The sequence below is a fragment of the Lactuca sativa genome, chromosome 8 (genome assembly GCF_002870075.4).
Source record: "Lactuca sativa cultivar Salinas chromosome 8, Lsat_Salinas_v11, whole genome shotgun sequence".
Classification (NCBI taxonomy): Eukaryota; Viridiplantae; Streptophyta; class Magnoliopsida; order Asterales; family Asteraceae; genus Lactuca; species Lactuca sativa.
Window position 1 is genome coordinate 15064249 of NC_056630.2, and position 20751 is coordinate 15084999.

Sequence of the window (20751 nt, forward strand, 5' to 3'; positions counted from 1 at the left end):
TTTTCAAAAATTAACTCGGACCGTCCCTCGTTTGCTTAAAACTTGCATGTTTCGTCCCTTAAATGTGTTTTTGTTACAAATGTAGTCCACACCCCATTTGAAATGACTAAAATGCCCTTAAATATTTATTTATTAATCAATTTAATATTATTTAAAACTTAAAAAAACAACTCTCTCTAATCTCTATCTCTCTTAGTTAAGCTGCAAAATACCACAAGTCCACAACCACCTTCGATGTCACACAAACACATATACACATACACACACAAACTCTCTCTCTCTCTCTCTCTCTCTCTCTCTCTCTCTCTCTCTTCTTCAACACCTACTCTTAGTTTCCCCAACCCATCTGCCCCTTCACTTCCAAAACCCTCACTCTATTTTTACTGATTAGAGATAACAGAGTAACATAAAACACACACACACACACATATGTGTCTGATGCGATATCGAGATAGATGGAAAGTGAGATGGAGATGTAGCACGATACAAAGAGAGAAGTAGGCTGAAGAGACAAACTCGATGAAAATGGCAGTTCCCTTCTTCTTCGTCCTTCTTAAATCCAAAAATTGAAAATGATGAAGGTTTCGATTTTGATTTTGAGTTTCAAGTTCGGTTTGATTTTATTTCGATGGATTCGCCTTGGACCTGATTTCGATTGCGGTGAGATGTCATAAAATCGTGATCGATTGAAATTGGTAGCTTCGATGGTCGTTGGGGAAAGGGAAAGAGAACGTGTTTGCGGTGAAAGGTGGTGGTGCCAGAGGAGTTGGTGCTCACACAGATATGTGGTGGTGCCAGAGGAGCTGCATGTTTCCGGTAGCGGTGACGACTCCAACGAGGGCTTGAGGTGTATACCGATGGCCTCATCGGTGGCTTCAGGTCCGCCATCGATGACAAAACCATGGATTTCCTCAAACCATTCTTCTCATGTCCTGATCTCCACACCTTCCTCATCCGGTCGTTGCATCATAAACAGAGCTTGGTGGGTTGTGATGGTAGCCTGGTTACTTCACCGGAAAATCGAACCTATTGAGTGACCGAGTCACTAGATTATGATGTTATTCTCCGGCACTCGGAAAAGAAAGTAAGAAAAAGAGTAGATGTGGCTGGTCTCGCCAGAAAAAAGAAGAGGATGAGGAGTTGTTTAGGTGTTTGTCGAGAGTGAATGAGACAAAGGGAAGGAAACTGGGGAAAAGGGAAGGGGAAGGGTGGGTCGGTGCATATTTATTATTATTATTATTATTATTTTTAATCTAAAAATGATAAATAAAAATTAAAAAAAGAAATTCTTAAGGGCAAAATCGTCTTTTTATGTCTGGAGGGATGAAGTGTGTAACTTTTAACCAAATGAGGGACGGTCCGACTTAATTTTTAAAAATAAGGACTAAGCATGCTTTCTTGCATATGCACGAGGAACGATTGATGTAATTTATCCTTGATAGAATTAGTCCGTGCAACAAAAGGCTTTATATTTTGGAATTTGGAAGATTTAGTCCTTGTAATTTTTTAATTTATAGAAAAAATCCCTGTAAAGTTTTTTCTTCAAAAACAGTTCATATGTGTAAGATTTTTGTATTATGACAGGTTTGACCATTATGTACGAAACTAATTACAAAATTGTCTCTGTTAGCTTTTACTAAACTGCCGAGAATACATAAAAAAAACTCGACCCCATTGTATAACATGAGTTTTATTATTTTTATTTTTATTTTTTTTTCTGGTTTATATAAATAAATATTCGACAAATATAACTGTAAGCTTTTGAGATATGTTAGTTATATTAAATTTAAAAGTTAAAACTTAAAACTTATAAAAACAAAAAACTCAAAAACTATTTGAAGTAATTTTTGAATTTAGAGTTTCTAGTTTAAAATGATGGTTTAATCTCATACTTCCGAAGAAGTTTTTCTTATTTAAATAATTTATTGAAGTTATTCTCTCAAAAAATCTAGGGGTGGAATTGGTACAATACCAATTCGTTTTTTCTTAAACCGTGTACCGTACCAATTATAATTGGTATAAAAAATTTGCTACCGGTACCGTACCAATATATTTGGCTACCAATAAGTTCAGTTGATACAAATTGATAATGATATATACCGATTTCTTTTATTTTTCTATTATAAGATTTTAAAATAAACAAATACATTTGGTATTTTTGATGTTTAGCAAAGAAATTAGTTACACAGTTATTTTAATTTACAAAAGAATTCTATTGAAAGTAAAGCTAAAGTAACGTTTTAATTTTGTGTTTTAATGTGGTAATAACTATTGACTAATGCGACCAAATAACTTATATAATGTTCTTAAAACTGTAAACACTAAACACAATTAACAATTGAAAAATACAATTTCGTTATATATATATATATATATATATATATATATATATATATATATATATATATATATATATATATATATATATATATATATATATATATATATAATATGAATTAGTTGGTACGGTATTGCCATGATATTTAAACTTTGATACCATTACAACACCAAGATTATTCAATTGGTAAGATACTACCAACCAAATATGTTGGCTACCCAATATATTGGCTACCAATTTTTTCAGTTCGGTTGATAGCATGTTGGTTGGTTTTAATTTGGTATAATTTTGACACTCCGTCAAACACGCTCTTATATTGTAGAAACCCATAAAATGATAAATCAAATATTTACAGTTTTTATATTTATATATAATACATTCTATAAAAAAACAAATTGACTGAATTTAGGGTGGACTCTGGTTTGTTGAGTTTTGACTTTTGACCCCAATTTCACTAGGCTCCATATTTAGTATTCTCACCAGGAAAGTTCATCTCTGTTGTAAATTTCGTTCCTATCTACTTTTTCTGTCTATCTTAACATATACGTTAAATAACACTAAAAGAACAAAATATTACATAAAACAATTTCTTTGAAATGAATATTATATTTACGTCATAGTGTCACAATCAACAAATTTTTGGTTGTAGTGGTTTGATTATTAATCGAGACTAAATTTCATTTTAGTGGTCCGTGTGTTTTTGAAGAATTCTTTCTTCTCTCAACCTTTTGTATTATCTTCACTGCCATGAAGTCGCTCACACGTGTCGCTGTTTCTTGTTCTTCAACTTGCCTTTGGCTTCTCTTTGCTTCATCACTTTGCACCTTGTGTTTCTGTAATCAGAACTCAGATGAAGTAAAATGTATAGCCACCGAACGATCGGTGCTTATCCAGTTGAAGAACAACCTCGTGGACCGTGCCAACCGCCTCTCTTCTTGGTCCGGTGACGACTGTTGCAGTTGGTCCGGTGTGGTCTGCGATAACTTCACCCATCACGTCCACGAGATTCACCTTCGTGGACTACCTGATCAGCACGGCTATTGTCTTGGATCATTATTTGACATTAATGATACCAACCAAATTTTAGGAGGAATCATAAGTCCTTCTTTGATAAAGTTAGAACAACTCCGGTACCTAGACTTGAGTTGCAACGATTTTGGATTCACCCCGATTCCATCATTCGTTGGCTCTTTTCAGAATCTGAGATATCTTAACATCTCAATGTCCCAATTCTCGGGGGAAATTCCTCATCAACTCGGGAATCTATCGGAGTTGCTTGTTTTGGATCTTAAAGACGGTTATCTTCGTTCGGAGAATTTAAAATGGATAGAGAATCTGAAGCAGTTGCAGTACCTGGATATGAGTGGCATCAACCTCACCGGAGCTTCAGATCACTGGCTTCATGCGATCAACACTCTACCTTCTTTGCAAGAACTGCACCTTGCTTCATGTGGCTTAACTCAATTTCCTAGTGAGCCGACTAGAGTTAGTTTTACTTCTCTTATGGTCTTGGATCTTTCGAATAACTTCTTCGAAGGTTTGTTGCCTGGGTGGGTTTTCAGTCTTCGTAAATTAACTATGTTAGATCTTACTCGTTGTTTTATCCGTGGTGTAAATCTTGGAAGTCAAGGTGGTTTTGACAACATGCTTTCTTTAAGGACTCTTCTTGTTTCCACCAACACTTTTGTAAATACTTCTTCCTTACTGAACGGGCTGTCTAGCTTAAGGAACCTCCGTTTTCTTGATGTTAGTGGCTGCCATATTTCTGATCCAATTCTTGGCAAACTTCAGAACATGTCTCATATTGTTCATCTTGACCTATCATACAACTATATAGTTGAGGAGATACCTAAATCTTTTAGTAGTCTTTGCAACATGACTACCCTTGATCTTCAGTCTAACCATATTTCCGGAGACGTGTCTGAGCTTCTTGAAAGATTTTGTGAATGTGAGTCGCCTAAACTGGAATTGATAGCCTTAAGTCGCAATTATCTCACTGGTCGACTCCCAGAAAAACTAGGAAGATTGAAGAATCTGGCCAGCATTGATATTGGATACAATATGTTAACAGGGATTCTTCCACGTTCGCTAGGTAATCTATCGACGTTGGAAAATTTGGATCTTCGGTACAACAGATTGAATGGAAGTCTTCCTGAAAGTATTGGAAAACTTGGGAAACTAAGTAATCTAATACTTGATCACAATTCATTAACAGGTATTGTGACCCAAAACCATTTCGCCAATCTAACAGCCTTGAAGTCTTTGTTGGTTGGAGGCAATAAGTTAGCGTTTGACCTAGTCAATAACTGGATTCCACCTTTCCAACTCTATGAGTTGCTAATAGGTTCTTGCAATTTAGGCCCACTTTTTCCTTCATGGATTCAATCGCAAACAAACTTGATAGGGTTGGATTTAGCAAACACAAACATATCAGACACCATCCCGAATTGGATCTGGAGTATTTTCCCTTCTATATACTTCAACATATCCCATAATAACATTACGGGATTGTTGGGAGATGTCACTACTTTTCTTGGCCCAGGACCAGTATTAGATCTAAGTTCTAACAATTTCCATGGTGAGCTACCTCGTAATTTCAGTAAACTTGATTTGTATTACTTAGATCTTTCATCCAATAATCTTTCTGGGTCTCTAGATCAGTTCTTGTGTTCTGGAATTCAAGAATCGCGACAGCTAAGTGTTCTTAATCTTGCTAACAACAACATATCAGGAGGTCTCTCTGATTTTTGGATGAATTGGGAATCTTTAGTAATCTTGAGCCTAGAGAACAACAAATTATCAGGTAGAATCCCGTCATCTTTGGGAAAGGTATCTTCGTTGGAGTCACTTGACATAAGAAATAACAAATTGTCGGGTGAAATACCGCTGTCACTTCTGAATTGCAAAAGCTTGTTGATTATTAAGCTAGCAGGAAATGAACTCACGGGGAGAATACCAGCATCAATAGGAAGAAATGATTCAAGTTTGAAAATTCTGAGTCTTCGTTCCAACAAGTTAGAGGGTGAAATCCCGGATGAATTATGTGGTCTCAGTTCAATACAAATCTTGGATCTTGCTGACAACAATCTTTCTGGGTCCCTACCGAAATGCTTTACAAATTTCAGTGTCTTTTCTGGAAAAACGAAACCCACCGCGTATGATGACTATGATCGATTCAAGAATCAACAACCAGGCAGCATATCATTGGTGATAAAGGGACGATTTTATTCATATAGCACCATTGTTTATCAAGTGACAGCATTAGACCTTTCCAATAACAACTTGTCTGGGTCGATTCCAAATGAACTCGTGTCACTTCCAGGCTTACGCTACCTGAATCTGTCACATAACAAATTAACAGGAAGAATTCCCAACACTTTCGGTGAAATGGCAGAGCTTGAAACTTTAGATTTGTGTGTGAACTATCTTAATGGGGAGATTCCTTTAAGCTTGGCTGGGTTAAGTGGTCTGAATTTGTTGAATGTATCATACAACAATCTTACAGGAAGAATCCCGACAGGCAGTCAGCTTCAAACCTTCAATGAAACAAGTTTCACTGGAAATGCACTTTGTGGGGCTCCTCTTGCATCGTGTCAGCCTGTTACCAGTGGAACTACCGACAATGATGATGAATCTGATCATACCACTGATTGGATCCTAGTGATATGTATGATCGTTGGATTGGCTGTTGGTTTTTGGAGCACGATTGGGACGTTGATTGTCAGCAAGCAATGGAGAGATGCATATTATCATTTCCTAGACGAAATGAGGATCAAGTTTGCAAATTTCATTCTTCACGTACTTGCCAATATAAGTTCCATGTTTACGATGATGAGTTAAGTTACTGGTATACTTTCTATGTTTTGACATTCAAACAAAACTACATTTATTATATCTCACAAATATTTTTGTATTTTTCTCAAATTTTGTTAATACAAATATAGTGAAAACATATATAGGCTTAGAAACTTGTAAAGGTGTTCTAGGAAAAATAAAGGATAATATCATTATAGCCATCACTTTTGTTTTAAAAGGTCCCTACTCTAAGGTATAAAGTCCATGTTGACATGCCAAAAATGGTATTGAACTATTTTTTATCCGGTTTCACCGGTAAAAAAGGATGACATGGCTATAAGGATGATGTGGCTAGCTATCTAATTTTGTCTTCGAGGGTTGTGATTAAACCCTTCAATCTTCACTATCAAACTTTTTTAAATTGGAATTAGTCATTTTTAGTTATTTTGTATGTTTTGGAAACAAGTATGTGATTGATTTCAACAAGTGGGAGGTTTTTGTGAATGATGATCATACACGTAAATTTCTTTCAGTTGAAAATACAACGCAAGGTGTAGCTGAGGTAACGAAACAGATTCAAGCTGTTAATGAGGTTTACAAGCTGCACAATCTTCCTGAATTTTACAAGGTTAGTGTTGGTGTTGATAGGACTTAATTAATAAGTCCAGTTCTGTTTGATTTACATGTGAGATTATAACATAAAGAATGGTGTGTTATTTGAGACTACGTACAGGATCCTCGGCCTCATATATCAATAGCATGGGGAGTAGGGGATATTAGTGAATCTGTTAAGAGGGTGGTGGAAGGAGAAATGAGAAAAAAAGTTGGAGGAAGATGTATGTTTACCTGCAAATTTAGTAGCATTGTGTGTAAAATTGGCAGTAAAACCTATAATATATGTGGATGAATCTCAACTACGATGAATTTCGTTTGAATTTTTATAATATTTACAAAATATTTCCTAACTCATGCAAAGTTGAAGGGTAATGTTCCACCAGTTGCAACCAAATTTTATAAGAAAATTGTTGTTGCAAATGACATGGTTACCTATCCAATCCATCTGATTCGCCCAATTGATCCATTCATCTGTCTTTCTGACATATTTTTTTGATTTATTCACCTCATCAATAAAATCCATTTATCCAATTGATCCATCAAATATGTCTATTCATTTTACTCGTCTAATACATCCATTCATCACCCGGATTGACCTGTTCAACTTAAACATGTTGAAAATTCTAACTATACTGCCAATTTTGTTAGCTCTAATTAGGACTACTATTTACCTTTTTTTTTTCCTGTTATATCATAGCCACTAGATTTGGTCTGTAAATAAATTAAATAGTATTGTAATGGTTTTTTGATGAAAGTTAATGACACATGGTTGTTACAATTGTGATGAGTTGGCTATGGTCCATCTGGACCACATCAACGAAGAGAAAGGGTAGAGTCCAAGTAATTGGATAATTAGTTTCTTTAAATTACTAGGTGTGGCTAACATGTTATCATATGTTATCACACCTAAAAGGTGCCATGTCAACATCCTACTCATACATGGTGTTATAACACCCAAGGTGGAAATGAACAACATCTAATAACATGTGATAACACCAATTATTTTCCATTTTTTTATTTTTCTTTTTGATGTTTTTTTTCTATATTTCGAATTTGTTTATTTATTTATTTATATTTGAAAAGTAAAAAATAAAATTTTAATAAATCTTAATTAAAAACAACATTAAAAAATTACAACAAAACACAAAAACATTTAAAAACCTAAAAAAAACAATAAAACAAAAAAACAAAAAAAAAAGATGATAAAACCTGCATTTTTTTGCCCTAAAACTATTCATCTTCATCTTCGTGACCAACATAGATGTAATCCCTCAAGTCTTCACGAAGTTGCTTGTGTTTTTGTTGATTTTGAATGTCAACCACTCTATGTAAATATTCTGATGTCCCTGGTTGAAATTGCACATGTCTTGGTTCCGTAGGAGAATACGTTGCAATATTGCGTCCTTTATCTTCAACAACCATGTTATGCATTATGATACATGCATACATGATATATCGTAGAGTATCTAACTCATAAGGTCTCGCCGCATGTTCAACAATGTGCCATTTTGATTTCAAAACCCCAAAAGCACGTTCAACGTCCTTACGTGCTCCTTCTTGTCGTCTCTTGAATATATATATATATATATATATATATATATATATATATATATATATATATATATATATATATATATATATATATATATATATGGGTTAAGTTCAAATGAGAATATTATTTAATGTGAGAACGTGAGAACACTACTTTATGTTACTATTTTATTATGAATTTTGTATATATACAACGATATGACATTATTCATCAACAAATATACGAACAATCACACATTAATATTCACATTAAAATGTTGTATGTACAACTTTATGACATTATTCATCACCGAATATATGAACAATCACATATTTAACATTCACATTAGAATTTACTAAATGACTACATATATATCTAAATTTTATAGTAGAATAGCAATATAACATTGAATATATTCATATTATAATTACTAAAATACTATACATATTAAATTCATATTAAAATAGTAACATAAAGTAGTGTTCTCACGTTCTCACATTAAATAGTGTTCTCATTTGAACTTAACCCATATATATATATATATATATATATATATATATATATATATATATATATATATATATATATATATATATATATATATATATATATATATATATATATATATATATATATATATATATATATACACACCACCGTGAAAAGACATCTTAACCAATTTTCTAATACTTTTTGTATTATATATTTCAATGTACGATTTAATCTAAAAACTTTAATTTTTTTAGTAGTTTGTATCTTAGATTAAAAAATAGCATAGAAAATAGAATTAGATTAAAAACTTTAATTTTTTTAGTAGTTTGTATCTTAGATTTAAAAAATAGCATAGAAAATAGTATTATAACATAAATATATCTTTTAACATGTCCTTGAAATGATCAAAACTTTAAAATTGTTTAATAATCTTTTGAAATAGTACATTGTATATTAAGCTAAATTTGAAAAATATAAATCTATTTTATAATATAATATGAATCTATTTTAATAATTAGATAAAGACCGTATATGTTGGTCCATTATTTCAACACCAAACGTCTTTTCTCATTTATATATTACAATTTAATCATCAATTTATATTTATAACATTTATAATTAATTCGATTAGTATATAATATTTATATCGCCAATTTATTTTTGGAGGCCACTTTCTTTTTCAAATATTAGATAATATTACAATTTGTAACATGAGTCTTTTTTTGGTTTAAATATATTCTTTTGGAATGTTTAAATAACTAAATATAACGTTTTTTTATTATTAATTTATCAAATTAATTAATAAATTATAAACTTACATACTATAATAATTAAGTTAAAAGAGTTAAAACAATGACAACATATTTACTACTATGAAACCATCAACATCAAACATAAAACGATGACAACATATTTACTAAATTGTAAAGTTTACAAGAAGCGAATATCAATTATAAAATTTAAAAAATCTCTAAAGGCACGTATTATATATATACACCTTACATAAAATGTTAATTTATCTTACAAATCTATCGAACTACGAAACCATCAAATACAAATAAGTTTTAATCCTTACTTTTTTAAATATTACATTTTTTTTTTCCTATTTTGATATTGTTTTTAATGTAAATGTATACATTACATTTTTTTTTTCCTATTTTGATATTGTTTTTAATGTAAATGTATGATCTTTTATTTTGTATTTTATTTTAAGCTTAAACTTTTTTATTTTAAATAAAAATCTTAATCAATTCTAGACTCACAATACAATATGAGTACATCTTTTCATCCATATTAATAATTTGTTTTAATTGTATTCATAATGATTTATATAAAAAGGTAAAAAAGTTATGTTTCTAAACGAGATACAACAATAATTTTCATGTCTGACGAAGCAACCCGTAGTCTGGTAATGTCACTGCACAAGAAATCATAGACCACTTTCCCAATCAAGATGGAAAAACCTTACCAGATCCACTACAACGTTGTAAAGAGTTGACAAAGAATGTTTTTGTACAATGCACAAAACTTCCATCGATTAAAAATATCTGTTTCACAATCACCACAAGCAATGATATAAAATGTCCACAACCAACAATCACATCACCTCGAAAAACACCAAATACACCTTCAACAACAATGGATCAGCAAACCACAACAACTACGGAGTCCTTCACCCGTACTAAATCACGTGAAACCGGAAAACGACTCCAATTAGAACATACAGGTATGAATAACATATAACCGTTTATTTATATCCAACACATAACCAACATTTATCCATTTCACAGAAACTACATAGAAAACACCACGTCCTAAATGAATGAAATACAAAAAACCGTGGTGAAGCGGACGAAGGAACACATGCCCAAAGCAGTAAAACTATTTGATCTTTTCAAAACATACATAGACTTATTGTAGTACTTTGTTGTATCACTTTTGCTCCTTACAATGCTACATTCAACAAATTATCTTTATAAACACTAATTTGTAAATATTCACAAAAAACTATGTCATCTTCGGACGAACATATTCAAAAACAATTGTTGTAATATTTTGTTGTATCTATGAATTTGTTTCATATCAAATAATATTTACTTTTCAATTTGTTGCTATTAATGAGTTTATTGTTCATGAACTTCATTATTCTGTTTTACTTTGTAATTACATCATACTCTTTCCCTATAATATTTCACTATAATAAATATGTTACATAAATGGCCCTTGTGGCAACAATCTATTACAAGAATGGTCATTTCTAAATTACTCGTCGTCTTTTCAACTTTTTGTTAAATATAGTTACATGGTATCATTGACTTGATCTTTATGCCAACAAAGTAAGGTTTAATCTTTCATATTACCCTTTTAGTACGAACTTTGCATTCTCTTGCCAAAAAGGGTGTTCTCCATTATTTCAGAAATGAGCAGACTTACAAATCTCATCAGATTATTTAAAAAATGAGAAGAGTTACAGATCTCATCGACCCTCATCTTCATAATTTGCAACACAAATATCAAACATTATCTTATGTAACGTTAATGACATTATCAAATACACTACTTATATAACTGTTCTGATTAGAGGAAGTAGTTATCATATTTTTAATAACAATCATAATTGAATGCATTTACCATTTACAAAACAGTGGCAAAAAAAACAACAATTAACGACCAATTACATAGAATTGTAAATGGTTTGGAGTGATCAAGACTAATTAATTAATACCCATAATTGCTTGGTGCACTCCATGATCTGATAATTTTGTCTTTTTTGCTATTTTATAAAACATCATTTATATCTTTATTTTGCTTTAAAAAAATTACGAATAAATATTTAATTATTATACATTCGGATTGTCCTAAACCTGTCCATCCCGCTCGGTGAAATAAACTATTCTCCAAATATCGAAAAGAAACTAATCTCCAGACGCTATATTTTTAATTTTTTATGCTGGAAAAGTCTGCCGAAATAACACTAATCGTCGAAACAAACTATCTTACACCGCCGCATTTCCCGGGTATCCTACTAGTATATATATATATATATATATATATATATATATATATATATATATATATATATATATATATATATATATATATATTATTATTAAGGATATTGCCCATTTCTTGAAAATTAAGAGGTACAACATATATTACTTCATGTACAATAATATTAAGCATATAACCATTTTTATACGTATTATACTACGCGGATCATCTACATATTACAGTAGAAGGACCTTACCTAATCTCCTAAACACAGCTGCCATCTAACCTATTCACATCGACACCACCAAAGATGCAGTGAAGACTTCCCCTTTCCAACTTCATCCGATGATTCGAGGGAAACCTAGGAGGCGAACGTAGATCAGAAACCATGAAGACTTCCTTTTCCGTTTAATCCGTTATCAGGTAAGAATGCTCCATTAACAATATAGTACAAGAGCCCTCACCTGATGATGATCTACTTTCTTGTTGAACTCGCTTCATCTCCTCATATGCCCATTCAAGACCAGGACAGTAATGAAGTGGCGGATTAAATTGGGTATCCGTAATGTTATCAGGTAAGAATGCTCCATTTTCAATTAGAAATCTGATTGCTCTTCTGTTCTTCTCTTTTGTAGCAGTGTGAAGTGGAGTCCCTAATGGATATGTTCAAGAAAATTACAAGACAGTACAAGGACCTTACCTAATATCCTAAACACAGCTGCCATCTAACCTATTCACATCGACAACACCAAAGATGCGGTGAAGACTTCCCCTTTCCGTTCGATTGATTGATCTGTGGAGGGAAACCTCTGATCTTGATATGTTGTTTGAAAAGAAGGAAAAATTAGGGCAATATTTTTTAGATCTGTAACGGATGCGGTGATGAACCGATCAAACCTCTGCTTTGGTGAATGCCCGTGTGGAGTGGAAAGAAACCCCGGAGGCACACGTAGATCAGAAACCGTCATTTATAAGGTTTTTCCGTTCGATTGATTGATCCGTGGAGGGAAACCTCTGATCTTGATCCGTTGTTTGAAAAAAAAAGGAAAAATTAGGGCTAGATTTTTTAGATCTGTAACGGAGGCGGTGATAAAGATAGAATACTGCTACTCAAGGGTGTTAGTGGAGCTTTCAGGCCTGGTGTTCTCACAGCTCTGATGGGAGTTAGTGGCGCCAGAAAAACCACTCTCATGAACATGCTTGCCGGTATCCAAAAAAACAAGAAACATTCACACGTATTTCTGGATATTGTGAACAAAACGACATCCATTCACCTCATGTTACTGTTTACGAGTCTTTGCTATACTCAGCCTGGCTCAGGTTAGCCACAGATGTCGATGAACACAAGAGAAAGGTCCGTTATACCCTTTTTCAATTTTGAGCACCTTTTTTAGTCGATTATTATACTGGTTTCTCAAGTTGAATAGTGTTTGTTTACAACAATTTGTAGATGAAGTGATGGACCTTGTGGAATTGAATCCATTGAAGGATGCGTTAGTTGGATTGCCAGGTGTCAATGGTTTATCAACTGAGCAACGAAAGAGGTTAACAATAACGGTTGAGTTAGTGGCTAACCCGTCTATAAATAAATTTCTAGCTTTATTTGAAGTTCATTTTTACAAAATCGGCCTCCCGTTATTACTCCTTATCCGTAAAAGTTGATAAAGAAAGACATTTTAGTCCTTTTTTTTTTTTACAGTTTTTAGCAATTTAGGGTTCAATTTTCATGACTCATAACCCTCTCACTCCCATAGCCCCTCACAAAATTTTGATCATCGTTAATACCTCATTTGTCATTCCCGTTCATTCAAGTTTCCTTGCTCATGCTGTCATGCAATTAATGCTCTCCAAAAAACACTGCAAAGCTACAAACGACTACATGACCATGGATAGTCTCCGCTCACTACTTCGATGAAAATTGGAACTTTGTAATTTATGTTTGAAAAATTGCAACACTAATCTTTTAAGATAATATTTGGTTTTGTTGTTTCCCAAACCGAACTAAACCAAATTAGAATTTGGTTTTGGTTTGGTTTAGACGAATTTGAATTCGATTTGGTTCATTTTCACTAGATTTTGATTTTTGTCAAAAATTGAATCATTCTTATTAATTCTTTTTGTCTGTTTTTGAAATTCATTTTTTGTATGACTCAAAATTGAATCTACAACAAAATATAGACATATGACTTTTCACACCCCGTCTGCTAGGAAAAAAACAAAGTCATGTTGTCAGTATCAACTACCCATTAAAACACATCTAAAATTAAGAACACCTCTCCCAATAGAAAATAAAAAATGTGTAGTTATAATTGATGCACCACACTCCAATGAATTTAATCGAGCAGTAGTTTAAACATTCAACATAGGGGTGTCAATTTATGACACAGCACGAAACGAAATTAGGACGAAATCAAAATTCGAATTCGTTTTCGTGTTGTGTTTGTGTCAAGTATAAAAAACATGATGCCGTGTCGTGTCGTGTTCGTGTTTACAAATCCACACGAAATTGACACGATTGAACATGTGTTTGTCGTGTTTTTCGTTTTTATCGTGTTATATATGATTAAATATGAATAAAATAAAATAACAGTTATGTAATATTATCTTTGTCGTGTCGTGTCGTGTTGTCGTTTTTTAATTGGTTCGTTTTCGTGTTAGTGAAAAAAAACACGACATCGTGTCGTGTCGTGTCAGACAAAAACACGACACGACGGCCCGATTTGACAGGCCTAATTCAACATTATATATCAGGAATATAAAATGTTTCCGTATAACACTAATCGACAAAGAAAACTATTCACTAAAATAAATTATTTGACAACTGTCGAAAAGAAAATAATCACAAATAAAAAAATGATATACAAAAATAGATTATCTTTCGACAAGAAATTACTCCACGAAATTGTAACGACCCAATTTTCACGTCCAAAAATTTCGTTATAAAACATTACATAAAAGCATCAATAGTTAAAACATTATTTGATTAAACCATTTCACATCGAAAACCAAGTTGAAAACCACAACATTCGATCAATCAAATATCAGAGTATCAATCCCAAAATAAACTCGTAACTGCGGAAACAAGAGAGTGTGTGTGTGTGACATGCTGCTACCGCGCCGGCTCCTTTCCCCTAGCTGAGGAGGTACCTGAAACCAAAACTGAAAACCGTAAGCACAAAGCTTAGTGAGTTCCCCAACCTACCACATACCATGCAAACACATAACACAATTACTGCTAGGCTATTCTGGGGTGCCTGACTACCCGGTATGGCCATTCTGGGGCGCCGACTACCCGTGCGGCCATTCTGGGGTGCCGTCCTACCTGTGTCAAGCCATTCTGGGGTGCTGACTACCCGTCGGTCCTAACAACCGATCCTCGGGGACTAGTCCCCTCCCACTACCTCTATCACATATAACATAACAAGCCAGCATGCAAAACATATCATCACGTACTGTCAGACATTTATGGGGTGTCTGAACTACCCTTCAGTCCTATCAACCGATCTCTACTTCTATCTCATATAACATATCATGATAGCATATAACATATCAGGTAGTAGCAAACCTAGATGATATCACAAAGACAATCATCTAACATACGACTCCTACTGGTGGGCCGACATTGTGGCCGTAGACCCACCGCTACTGGAAGGTAACTCACCTCGAAGTAGCTGCTGATCTGATCGGGAACTGACTGTCTACTGCTGCTGCTGCTGCTCCGGAAATCCTCCGGCTGCAATTCCCACAACATACTCAATCAAACACTGCTAACTGTCCTTTGGGTAAAATGACCATTTTACCCCTGATCATGCCCTAAGTCAAAGTCAGAGTCAACTTTCAGTTGACCCGACTCGCCGAGTCCCTACCCAAACGATTGTCCTGAATCCCGTTTCTACTCGTCGAGTTAGGCGACGACTCGACGAGTTCTCCTTCTAAACTGATATTCAAGTCCTTCATCCTACTCGCCGAGTTGTATGAACAACTCGTTGAGTTCATCTTCATCCGATGAACACTTATGCTAAGACTCGCCGAGTTGTATGAACAGCTCGCCGAGTCCATCTTCATCCGAAGAACACTTATGCTGCGACTCGCCGAGTTGTATGAACAACTCGCCGAGTCTGTTCTTGATCTAAGGAGATTGCCTTGAACTCGCCGAGTCAGGGCATTGACTTGCCGAGTTCCTCCATAGATGAGTTCAGCTTCCGACTCACTGAGTCACACCCCGTGACTCACTGCTCACTCGACACTACGAAAAGGGGACAAACTCGGAGACTCGCGAACAGACTCGCCGAGTCGTTGCCATGCACCCACTAAATACACAGATTTGCTCGATTCCAGTCCATGCCATTCACAGATCTGGACTCCTAGAACACGAATCACACGTAAAGTTTCCAACTTTACGTGTAGATATTCACCAATACAGATTTTAGGGCTCAAAATGTACTTAAAATGGTAGATCCAAGGTTTTCAAGCAATGAGGGTCCATAAAGGCTACATATCCGAGCCCTTAGAGCCCAAACATGCCTAGATCCGAAGTCCCTCAACACTATAAGCTCATTACACAAAGGTCAAGACTAGAAGAAGCCTTGAAATGGCTATCACAAGCTCTCAATGAGATAATAATGAAGGGACAGAGAGGGTTTCGAGTCCAATACCTCTAAAAGTTCTGAAATGGCACAAAGATTCTGGATCTTCTTCCTCTCCTCTTGATCTACCTTCTTCTTCTTTCCAAAACTTCAAAGAAATGCACCAAAATCACCCAAATTACCAAAAGAGGAGTTAGAGCTTTGAGAAGGAGTGTTCTGGACGCAATGGGGGCGGATATGAGGCACAAAACATCGTTTAAATAGGGTGCAACCCCTGAAACTTAGGGTTTCATCCAACAGCGGTGACTCGCCGAGTCCAAAATATGGACTCGCCGAGTCGCCAACTTAAACATGTCCCGGGTCCCGTCCTTACTCGGCGAGTCGGACCTATGACTCGCCGAGTCCAAGGCTAAAAAGAAGGAAAATACTCAATAAGATTTACATACCAGGAACCAGGTGCTACAAATCTCCCTTACTTATTTTTGACTTCGTCTTCGAAGTCTGCTGCTCGATCCTGAAACAGCTTGGGATAATGCTCCATCATCTCGTCCACCGGCTCCCAAGTCCATTCCGAACCCTTGCGGTGCTGCCATTGCACCTTCACTAACTCCACCCTCTTGTTCCTCAAATCCTTCGACTTCCTGTCGAGGATTGCGACTGGGCGCTCAATGTAATTCAGGCTGTCATCAACCTGAATATCCTCCAAAGGCACTACTGCTGAATCGTCCACTATGCACTTCCGCAACTGGGAAACATGGAAAGTGTTGTGGATTTGGCTGAGCTCGACTGGAAGATCCAGTCTATACGCCACCTTGCCCACCCGGGCCATGACTCGGAATGGTCCGATGAACCTCGGACCTAACTTGCCTCGCTTCCTGAATCGAATGACGCCCTTCCAAGGCGACACCTTCAGGAGGACCATATCCCCGACTTGGAATTCCAAGTCGGATCGACGCTTGTCGGCATAACTTTTTTGCCGACTCTGAGCAGTCTGAAGCCTGCTCCGGACCTGCTAGATCCTCTCGGTCGTCTTTAGCACCACTTCGGTGCTCCCCATGACTCTCTGGCCAACCTCACCCCAGCATATCGGGGTCCTGCACCTCCGACCGTACAACATCTCAAATGGGGAACGGTCAATACTCGCGTGGTAGCTGTTGTTGTAGGAGAACTCGGCCAGGGGAAGATAGGTATCCCAGCTACCACCGAAATCCAACACGCATGCCCGTAACATATCCTCCAAAGTCCGAATGGTCCGCTCGCTTTGACCATCCGTCTGCGGGTGAAAGGCGGTGCTAAAATGCAAACGAGTGCCCAACTCGTCATGAAATTTCTTCCAAAACCTGGAAGTAAAACGCACATCCCTATCCGAGATAACTGAAACTGGCACCCCGTGCCGCGCCACGATCTCCCTGATATAGATGTCGGCCAATTTCTTGGCCGATATGCTCTCCTGAATCGGGATAACGTGAGCACTCTTGGTCAATCGATCCACGATGACCCAAATCGAATCCACTCCACGCGCGGTCCTGGGAAGTTTCGTGATAAAGTCCATCGTGATATCTTCCCATTTCCACAGTGGAATATCCAACGGCTGCATCTTGCCATGCAGTCTCTGATGTTCGGCCTTGACCTTCCTGCAGGTCAAGCAGCGCTCAACGTACCATGCCACATCCCGCTTCATGCAGGGCCACCAATAATCTAGACGAAGATCCCTATACATCTTCGTCGGCCCGGGATGAATAGAGAATCGGGACTTGTGCGCCTCCTCCATCAAAATCTGGCGCACGCCTCCGTGATACGGTACCCACACCCTACGGTGTAGTGTCAATAGTCCTCGGCTATCATAATCAAAGGAGGAAACCTGACCCACCACACGCTCACTCTTCCGATGTTCCTCCTTGATAGCCTCATGTTGGGCCTCCCGAATCTGCTCCAACAAGGGAGTCACTACGGTCATCCTCATGCATATATCCCTGATCAGTGCCGCCTTGCGGCTAAGCGCATCGGCCACCACGTTGGCCTTCCCCGGGTGGTAGAGGATCTCGCAATCATAATCCTTAACCACATATAACCACCGACGCTGCCTCATGTTTAGATTCGGCTGATCCATGAGGTACCTCAAACTCTTGTGGTCCGTGTAGATGGTACATCGAACCCCGTAGAGGTAATGCCTCCAAATCTTGAGGGCAAAAACCACCGCCCCCAACTCCAAGTCATGCGTCGGGTAGTTCGCCTCGTGAGGCTTGAGCTACCTCGAAGCGTAGGCAATGACATGCCCCCTCTGCATCAGTATCGCGCCCAACCAAGAAATAGACGTGTCGCAGTATACCACAAAATCCTCTACGCCCTCTGGCAGGGCTAAGATCGGCGCCTTGCACAGTCTCTGCCTCAGCGTCTCAAACGCAGCCTGCTGCTTAGGTCCCCACCGAAAGACTACGACTTTCTTTGTCAGCCGCGTCAGGGATACGACTATCTTGGAGAAGTCCTGAATAAATCTCCGATAGTAGCCTGCTAATCCCAGGAAACTCCGAATCTCAGATGGAGACTTCGGAACCTCCCATCTCATCACGGCCTCGACCTTGGCCGGATCGACCAGAATCCCGTTCTGGTTGACAAGGTGTCCGAGAAATTGCACCTCACGCAACCAAAACTCACACTTGGAGAACTTGGCATACAAGCTCTCCCTCCTCAGGGTCTCCAACACCTCTCTCAGATGCTCCTCATGTTCCTCCCGAGTCTTGGAATAAACCAAGATGTCATCGATAAAGACTATCACAGACCGATCCAGCATCGGTCTGCATACGCGGTTCATGAGGTCCATGAACGCGGCAGGAGCATTGGTGAGCCCAAACGGCATCACCACAAACTCATAGTGGCCATAGCGCGTCCGAAACGCAGTCTTCTGCGTATCCTCCTCCCTGACCCTCATCTGATGATAACCCGAACGCAAATCAATCTTGGAGAACCAAGATGCTCCCTGAATCTGGTCAAAGAGGTCATCGATCCTCGGGAGCGGGTAACGGTTCTTCACCGTTACCTTGTTCAGCTCCTGGTAATCTATACACATCCGATACGACCCGTCCTTCTTCTCCACGAACAAAATCAGGGATCCCCAGGGTGAACTACTCGGTCGAATGAATCCCTTGTCTAACAGCTCCTGTAGCTGTGTAGACAACTCCTGCATCTCAGGAGGAGCCAACCGATACGGTGCCCTAGCTATCGGAGCCACACCAGGAACGAGGTCAATCCTAAACTTATCCTGTCGTTCCGGAGGTATCCAAGGAAGCTCCTCCGGGAAAACATCTGCAAAATCTCGAACCACCGGAACCTTGCTCACTGTCGCCTTACCCGCCTCCCGGGTATCCATCACATACGCGACATATCCTGTGCATCCCTGCTGAAGATAGCGCCTAGCCCTCACTGCTGAACATACAGTAGGTCCGCAAGGTGGCCTCTCGCCATGAATCACTAACTCTCCCCCACCTGGGGTCCTGACTCGCTCCAGCTGCTGCGCACAATCTATCACTGCCCCATTAGGGCTTAGCCAATCCATGCCTATAATCACCTTGTTCCCACGCAGCGGAATGGGAACCAAATCTACCAAGTAGCGCTCCTCAAACAAACGTTTCACGCAGTCTCGAAATACCATCGATGCTCGCACCGATCGATCATCCGCAATCTCTACCTCCAAAGGGCAATCTAACTCGCCCGATGACTCATGAAACTTCTTGCTAAGTGCAAGGGAAACAAATGATCGGGACGCACCCGAGTCGAACAACACTTGAACTGGAAGGCCGTTCACATGGAACGATCCTAATGCATACATATACATACGGAGCACATATCAATAACATAACATCATAAAAATAAGATAGAGGGAAAGGATCATACCCGTCACCACATCGGGTGCGGCGCGTGCCTCCTCGGTAGTCAGCTGAAATGCTCGGCTCCTCACCACTGGAGCCTCTGCCTTGCCCTGCCGGCCATCCGTGATCCGCAGGGTTGCTGGAGCTGGCTCCTTCACCGGCGCTGAAACTGTCAACTGGGGGCAATTGGCCTTCTTGTGGCCCCTCTGGTTGTAGTGGAAACACAACAACTCAGATGTCTGAATAACTGCTGCCGGAGCAGTGCAATCCCTGCTGAAGTGCCCAGGCTTGCCGCACTTGTAGCAACCTGATGATCCCAACCTGCACGCCCCCTCGTGCGGCCTGCCGCATTTCCTGCAGCGGCTCGGTCCTGACTGGCCTTTCGGCCTCCCGTCTGATCCCTTGGGCTTCTTCCCCGAAGCCCCTCCTGTCTGACCCTCCTCTGATTTCCATTTCCGGATGTGCTCCAAATCTATCTCCCTCTCCCTCGCCCTGGCAATCATGGAGTCTAGGGTGGGGCAAGCTGAAAAACTGACG

At 37.9% G+C, this 20751-nt stretch overlaps 1 protein-coding gene and 1 long non-coding RNA gene across 6 annotated transcripts; both read left to right on the forward strand.

Annotated features, from left to right (window-relative positions):
• The first annotated feature begins 3013 nt into the window (after positions 1–3013).
• Positions 3014–7098, forward strand: LOC111905856 (receptor-like protein EIX2). Of its 4 annotated transcripts, none has more exons than XM_023901590.2 (3): positions 3014–6173; positions 6667–6761; positions 6856–7098. In XM_023901590.2, the coding sequence occupies exons 1-3, from the start codon at positions 3086–3088 to the stop codon at positions 6889–6891; spliced, it is 3219 nt and encodes a 1072-aa protein (XP_023757358.1). In that variant the 5' UTR covers positions 3014–3085; the 3' UTR covers positions 6892–7098. The 4 variants fall into 4 exon arrangements, 2 of the variants coding, with proteins under 2 accessions (XP_023757358.1, XP_023757357.1); XM_023901589.2 differs by having other exon boundaries at positions 6867–7098; XR_002855026.3 differs by having other exon boundaries at positions 3015–6185; positions 6867–6910.
• A 4901-nt stretch (positions 7099–11999) lies between these two features.
• Positions 12000–13836, forward strand: LOC111905857 (uncharacterized). 2 transcript variants are annotated; one of them, XR_006185578.2, is made up of 3 exons: positions 12000–12185; positions 12285–13116; positions 13213–13836. It is a non-coding gene; the product is annotated as an uncharacterized LOC111905857 (long non-coding RNA). The 2 variants fall into 2 exon arrangements; XR_002855028.3 differs by having other exon boundaries at positions 12005–12185; positions 12398–13116.
• Positions 13837–20751: the final 6915 nt, after the last annotated feature.

What these genes read in the sequence shown, in the direction of transcription:
- LOC111905856 (XM_023901589.2), top strand. Translation starts at nt 3,086, where the DNA reads ATGAAGTCGCTCACACGTGTCGCTGTTTCTTGTTCTTCAACTTGCCTT. An exon ending in TTCCATGTTTACGATGATGA is followed by an intron (nt 6,174 to 6,666) that starts GTTAAGTTACTG and finishes AATTTCTTTCAG; the next exon opens with TTGAAAATACAACGCAAGGT. An exon ending in ATCTTCCTGAATTTTACAAG is followed by an intron (nt 6,762 to 6,866) that starts GTTAGTGTTGGT and finishes GACTACGTACAG; the next exon opens with GATCCTCGGCCTCATATATC.